Below are 5,731 nucleotides of genomic sequence, written 5' to 3'. Positions count from 1 at the left end.
ACACACACACACACACACACACACACACACACATACGCATACACACACACACACACACACACACACACACACACACACACACACACACACACACACACAAACATAAAGCTTTTAATAAGAACTCACCAAGGAACGCAGAAGGCAGCCAACCCCGGAGCTGTCGACGAAGACTTCGGCATTTATGCTAAATAACGAGACCCGGAAACATTAAATAAAATGAGGGCTTTCTGGAGTTTGTGCTCAGGAACTGCTGGGAGGAAATGCTGCGCCTCCACAAGTCTACCAGAACTTGTCAAACTCACCCGCTAAGTTTTCTTTAAACTGAACAGTAAGCAACCCGCAACTTCCGCTTTGTCTTCAAACTAAAACACGGCAGTACAGGAAGTGAATCACACTGCGCGTGCATGTTTGAAGAAGCTGGGATTATAGCTTGATTCTTCAGGTCAATCAAATAAAATATTGAATACTGGCAGTAAATATAGTTTATCACTTTAAAACAATGCACCTTTCTAAACAATAGCAATACTACTACTACTACTACTACTACTACTACTACTACTACTAATAATAATAATAATAATAATAATAATAATAATAATAATAATAATATTTTCTAAATATTAATTAGGCATAAACCTGGCATTATTTTGTCCTGTACTGTTTGATAATGTTGGTGCTGCCGGGTACTTTAAATGTGTGTTTACTTCCCTCTTGTGGCCGCATAAAGTATTGCTGAAATAATTTTGAGAACTCAAACCGGAAAAGAAGCGAATAAGCGATTTCCATCTAAAGATTTTTTTCTCCGTCTTACAACATAATGTGCTAGATCTGTATATATTAACCCTCCTATTATGTTTGTTTCTGAAATACAGCAATAATGTTCGTGGGTCAATTTGACCCGGGGAGTGTTTTATCATGCAATTGTGTCAGAAACCAAAAAATTCCTCCAAAACATTTTTGTATCTGATTATTAACTCTAATACTAACAATTTCAATCAATATTTGTGCAATGACGTTTTTTTATGTCTCAGAAATTAAGGATTAATGACGACAACTTACTCAATTACTCATTTGGACATTAAAAATGGAATTTGCATTTTTTTTTAAATTTTTATGTCCACTGAAAAAAAAAACCTAGACACAAAAAACAATTATTTCCTTAAAATTGATCTTTGGTAAAAAATTTTATATTACTTTTTTTTTTTTTTCAATGGGTAATCTTTATAATTGAACTTGAGACACACATACTGTTCAGTGTCAAATTGACCCGCTGATTAAAATCAAGATAAATGAGCCATGCAGAGAGTATTTATGTTTTCCTCCTCTTCTACTGAGTGTCCACTCAGTGTGGGTGGAGTTTGTCCACGGGAACGGAAAAGGTTCCCGTCAAAAGTTGTATGAACACCTGCTAGAGTGCACCTATTAAGACAAATAGAAAAAGTTTCATGCAAAAAAAAAAAAAAAAATTTAAAACGGGTCAATTTGACCCGCAACATAACAGGAGGGTTAAATATATTTCTATTTTTGTTTTTAGATTGATGTTTATTTTCGGTACGTCACTGACAAGTTTGGGAATAAATAAACTGCATGATGTAAATATTGCACACTGCCACTGAGTAGTACCAAACTACCACCAGTAGAGTGCAGTAAAAACTCACTTCCCACCAGGACAATACTAAACGGTAATCGTAACACGAACATTGGAGTTTTTGTGGCCTGGTCTTTACGGCAAAGTATTATTTGACGTGTAAAGCCAATGGGTACACCGAAAATGACCAAATAAAATATATAAAAGAGCGAAGTGTTTAGTAAATCTTACTTTAACCATCTTTTACCAAAACCAACCCAACCCATATGTTTTAGAGAGCGCAAGCTCGCACTTGGCTGGCCAATGAGAAACGCCAACACCAAAGATTGACACCATGTCTGACCAATAGGATAACTAGAACATTATGTTTACAACAACCCCCCTTTCCCCTACAAGGCGACTGTTTTGGTGAGTTGAGAAAAGTTCATTGAAGTCTTTCACGGCTTTTAAATCGCTGAATTTGAGAAGACGCAACAGAGTTGAACATATATATATCTAAACTCAGAACAGGAGTAAAAATACGAAGCTGTCAGCGCTCGTTTTTTGCTGTAAATGCAGTTTCGCAGCTCGCTCCCGTAAAGCTTTCATTGTTGACGTTGTTTTGTTGTACTGCGTTTTACGCAATAGGACGTCTGAGCCATTTAACTCGACCTAGTCATTGTTTCACCTTCCGAAAATTACTCTCGACCTGAGTTAGTCTGCCTCAGTTCCGACTGTAACGCCTTTGTTCTTCTTTTTTTTTTATCGACGTGACAGTGTTTCACTGTACTTTCCTTTGAAGTTGTACAAAACGTAAAGACTTCGACATTTTTTTTTTTTGACAACGGGCAGCATTCCATCATTCTGCTCGCCTAAATACCTTTATCCGAGTTTATTACATTGGTTTCCACTTGTTACTTAAAGTGTATATTCTTCGTCCTTCTCTGTACTGAATGAATGGACTTTAAATGCGCATGCGTGCTGGACCTGGACGTTTATAAACAAGGCATCGTCATAGGACAATAGTGATGTAATAGGTAAAAGTGAAACAAGTTCGATTTTGTTCTGAAAGTGAACAATTGCACAATGAAGTGATTTATATTATTGTAAATATATGTTGATGTGGCTCTTCTGTCACTTAAACCATAAATAAACGCTAAGACTGATGCCAGTATATTTTATGTGGTTGATTAAAGCAAATCCATTATAAACCTGTTATAAACTCTGTGTTTCAGTTACATTATGGTTTGGGAGGTGAAAAATCCACCTCTTCCATCAAGCGACTCCCATGATTGCAACATGCAACAGGTTGACCATCAGACTCAATACACAGGTAGCTAACCAATTACCAGTTTATAGCATTTTGAGTCAATGTCAAAAACATAGTATTTATTCTTCCAAAAATGTACTTTATTTCAAACAATTAACATAAAAAAAAAAGATTTTGAACACAACACAATACGTAGTAGCAGATTATATTAAACAAAAAAATCATTTAATGTCAAAGAAATGTTTCTGCATATCAGTCAAACGTTATTTGATGAAGCTGGGTAAATGACATAACTGGACAAATCGAAAAGGAACATTGGGGGAATATTTGTCAAATTTAGAGGCGATATGAATAAAAATTCTAGAACTAGAATGAAGAAAATCTAGACTAACACTACAAATGAAAGAAATGAAGAATAAACAAAGCAATTGGGGGTTTTTTATGATGAAATCTAAAGTAAAAGGTGAATTAGATACAATTACACAATTTCAAGTAAAAACCAGGTTGGAAGTATCCGTGTTTAATCTGCTTTTAAAAACATCAACGCTGAAGACCCAAGGCTTCCAGGCAGTCTCAGGCCTTCAGTGAGTAATAAATTAATGACACCTCACAGTAAAGTTTAGCTTTAAATTTAGGTACCAACAAGACCCCTTTCCCAGAAAACCTTAGAAATCTGGAAGGAAACCAGTGAAAAAGACTCATTAATACTCAGTTCCATGAGCTGCTCTAATCCTCAGCTTTCTTTTCACTGTTTCCTTCAGGAAGAATGAGCGCTGACGGGGCCCAGGCTCATGATCCGCTACACTGTGACGAACACTTCCTCTCCTCCCCCGGCATCCCCACCAGCGACAGCTTCATGGAATATGGTAGCTAACATATAAGCAGCAACATAGCTGCTTCTTTTTTGTTGTTATTGTTGTTTTGTTGTTGTTGTTTTTTTTTTTTTTTTTGAGTAATTCAAATGTGTGGCTTGCTCACCCAGACGACCTGCCAGACCTCCAGGAGGTTCGGGAGGAACTAACGGCGGCGCCCGTTTACCAGGTGGAGCTTGGTGTGTCGCACCAGGAGCGGCCTCAGCCTCCAGAGACGCTCTGGCTCACACAGCTGGCTCACATCGCCACGGGGCCCCAGAGCCCGCTTCTACAGGACCTGCCTCACAGCAGGTCGGCGCTCAGCTCCACACCAGAAATGGGAACTTATTCCATGAGTAGCAACACACCTGAACCACAACGTTAGCACTAATAAACTAATAACTAATTCTTCAGGCAGTAAACCACTGTCCCTACAGCCAGTTGCATTGTGCACTGCTCTCATCAAGTACGGCAAGCCTTTCATGCCAAATGGTGGAACTTTTCCAATCTATATGGTAAATCAATGATGTGAAAATAGGCATTTGATCCATCCACACTTAATTGTCACTTTCTGAGTGTCAAAACGTTTCATGATCTGCAGCTCAACAGTGAGCAGCTATTTATTTATACACGCCATAATGAACAGAGTATTTTTGGGCACAAGCTGGTATGGTTTTCAGGCAAAAGCGGAGTCTTTGCAGGTTTCACCAACAAACTGACCTTCTGATTTTTGTTATTCTATTGTAAAAAGTTTTTTTGCATTTTTTAAATCAGTCCACCTCAAGTAGATGAAACAGTTAGGAAACATCCTCTAATGTATGGTGGCACTTTAGATTTAGTAGATTCTTTGGAGAACATCTTTTAAAACACGATAACTACATCATGTGAATCAGAGCGCCGTTGTGCTTAGACTGTGTGGTTGGACATTTTTAGCTCCTCTGCAGTCTGCATCCCCGGCACCAGCAGTGATCTACACTCCTACGCCCGTCCTCCACCTACTCTCCCGATCAGCTCGTCGCCCTCTAGAGTTCACAGCAGGGAGCGACATCGCAGCAGGGTAAAGCCAAGCTTTACTTATGTTTAATGATAGAAATCCTTATTCTTTGCTGTGATTGGTGATAATTGTGCCTGATGACTGTTTTGTATTTGCAGACGAGCAGTGAGTGTGGCTCTGCCGTATCAACCAGGTCCTCCCTGTCTGATGATGAGGACATGGGCTGGAGTTTCTCCTGTCCACCCACAGTCTGGCACTGCTTTCTAAAAGGTAGATCTGTGAGCAGAACAATCCTGGAGGGAAGGGTGTGATCTTCAAAAAGGATTTAAAGCTTAACCCAAGGAAGTTGGGACTGAAAATGTCTGGAGTTAGGAAAAAGTAATTAGGTATTAATGAGGAAAAATGACTATTTTTAGTGTTAAATTCAGTTTAATCTTTTTTTGAACAAATTTCTTAATTTTGGACAGGTTTGTGTTAGTGATTTAAAACCTGAAGAACTATTGCTGGGTTAACCCTTTGCAGTCGAGGTCTAACTGGCCATCCCAGTCTCTCTTCTCTGTGCGTCAGCGCTCGCTATGAAGCCATGTAGCGATAGCTAGCTAAACTACTACTAACCCTACACACACCACAAACTCTAACTAACACACTTATAGTCTAAAAAACCCATCGAAACACTCAGTAAAATCCCCAGCATCGCTGCACCCTAGTCTTTTGCCGTATCCAAATTCCCCCCCCCAACCCCCACTCGTCTCTTTCCGCGTGTCTCCGTTCTACCTAGTAACAGACCGTCGACACATTTTCATTGGTTGTTTCGAAATGTGGTACATTTAGACCCCACAAAATAAGGCGGAAATCATCAATCTTATTTCTGGCTTTATTTTGAAGTAAATAACAACAAAACCAATATAAAAACACCACTTTTATAAAGTTTGAAGTCCGTGCTGTCCAACAGTCGAAATGAAAACTCTGTATGCCGTCTGTTATTACGAAGCCTTATTAATGCGTCACATGCTTGTACGCCGGGTGGCGAGTAGCGACTACATAGGGTT

General features: G+C 39.0%; 1 protein-coding gene across 2 annotated transcripts; it reads left to right on the top strand.

Moving 5' to 3' along the window:
- The first annotated feature begins 1,952 nt into the window (after positions 1–1,952).
- Positions 1,953–5,107, top strand: LOC103461278 (HMG box-containing protein 1-like). Of its 2 annotated transcripts, none has more exons than XM_008403593.2 (6): positions 1,953–1,996; positions 2,803–2,900; positions 3,599–3,703; positions 3,820–4,000; positions 4,622–4,745; positions 4,841–5,107. In XM_008403593.2, exons 1-6 carry the CDS (start codon positions 1,953–1,955, stop codon positions 4,991–4,993), a joined length of 705 nt encoding a protein of 234 aa, XP_008401815.1. In that variant the 3' UTR covers positions 4,994–5,107. The 2 variants fall into 2 exon arrangements, with proteins under 2 accessions (XP_008401815.1, XP_008401816.1); XM_008403594.2 differs by lacking the exon at positions 1,953–1,996 and adding an exon at positions 2,024–2,604 and having other exon boundaries at positions 4,841–5,101.
- Positions 5,108–5,731: the final 624 nt, after the last annotated feature.

The sequence above is a fragment of the Poecilia reticulata genome, unplaced genomic scaffold (genome assembly GCF_000633615.1).
Source record: "Poecilia reticulata strain Guanapo unplaced genomic scaffold, Guppy_female_1.0+MT scaffold_924, whole genome shotgun sequence".
Taxonomy (NCBI): Eukaryota; Metazoa; Chordata; class Actinopteri; order Cyprinodontiformes; family Poeciliidae; genus Poecilia; species Poecilia reticulata.
The sequence above is the reverse complement of the archived record's forward strand: the minus strand, read 5'-3'. Positions and strand labels throughout refer to the sequence as shown.

Bases quoted from the DNA above. Each gene is read 5' to 3' on its own strand.
- LOC103461278 (XM_008403593.2), top strand. From the start codon at position 1,953: ATGTTTACAACAACCCCCCTTTCCCCTACAAGGCGACTGTTTTG. The intron at 1,997-2,802 runs GTGAGTTGAGAA...TCTGTGTTTCAG, and splicing joins CCTACAAGGCGACTGTTTTG to TTACATTATGGTTTGGGAGG. The intron at 4,001-4,621 runs GTCGGCGCTCAG...GGACATTTTTAG, and splicing joins CAGGACCTGCCTCACAGCAG to CTCCTCTGCAGTCTGCATCC.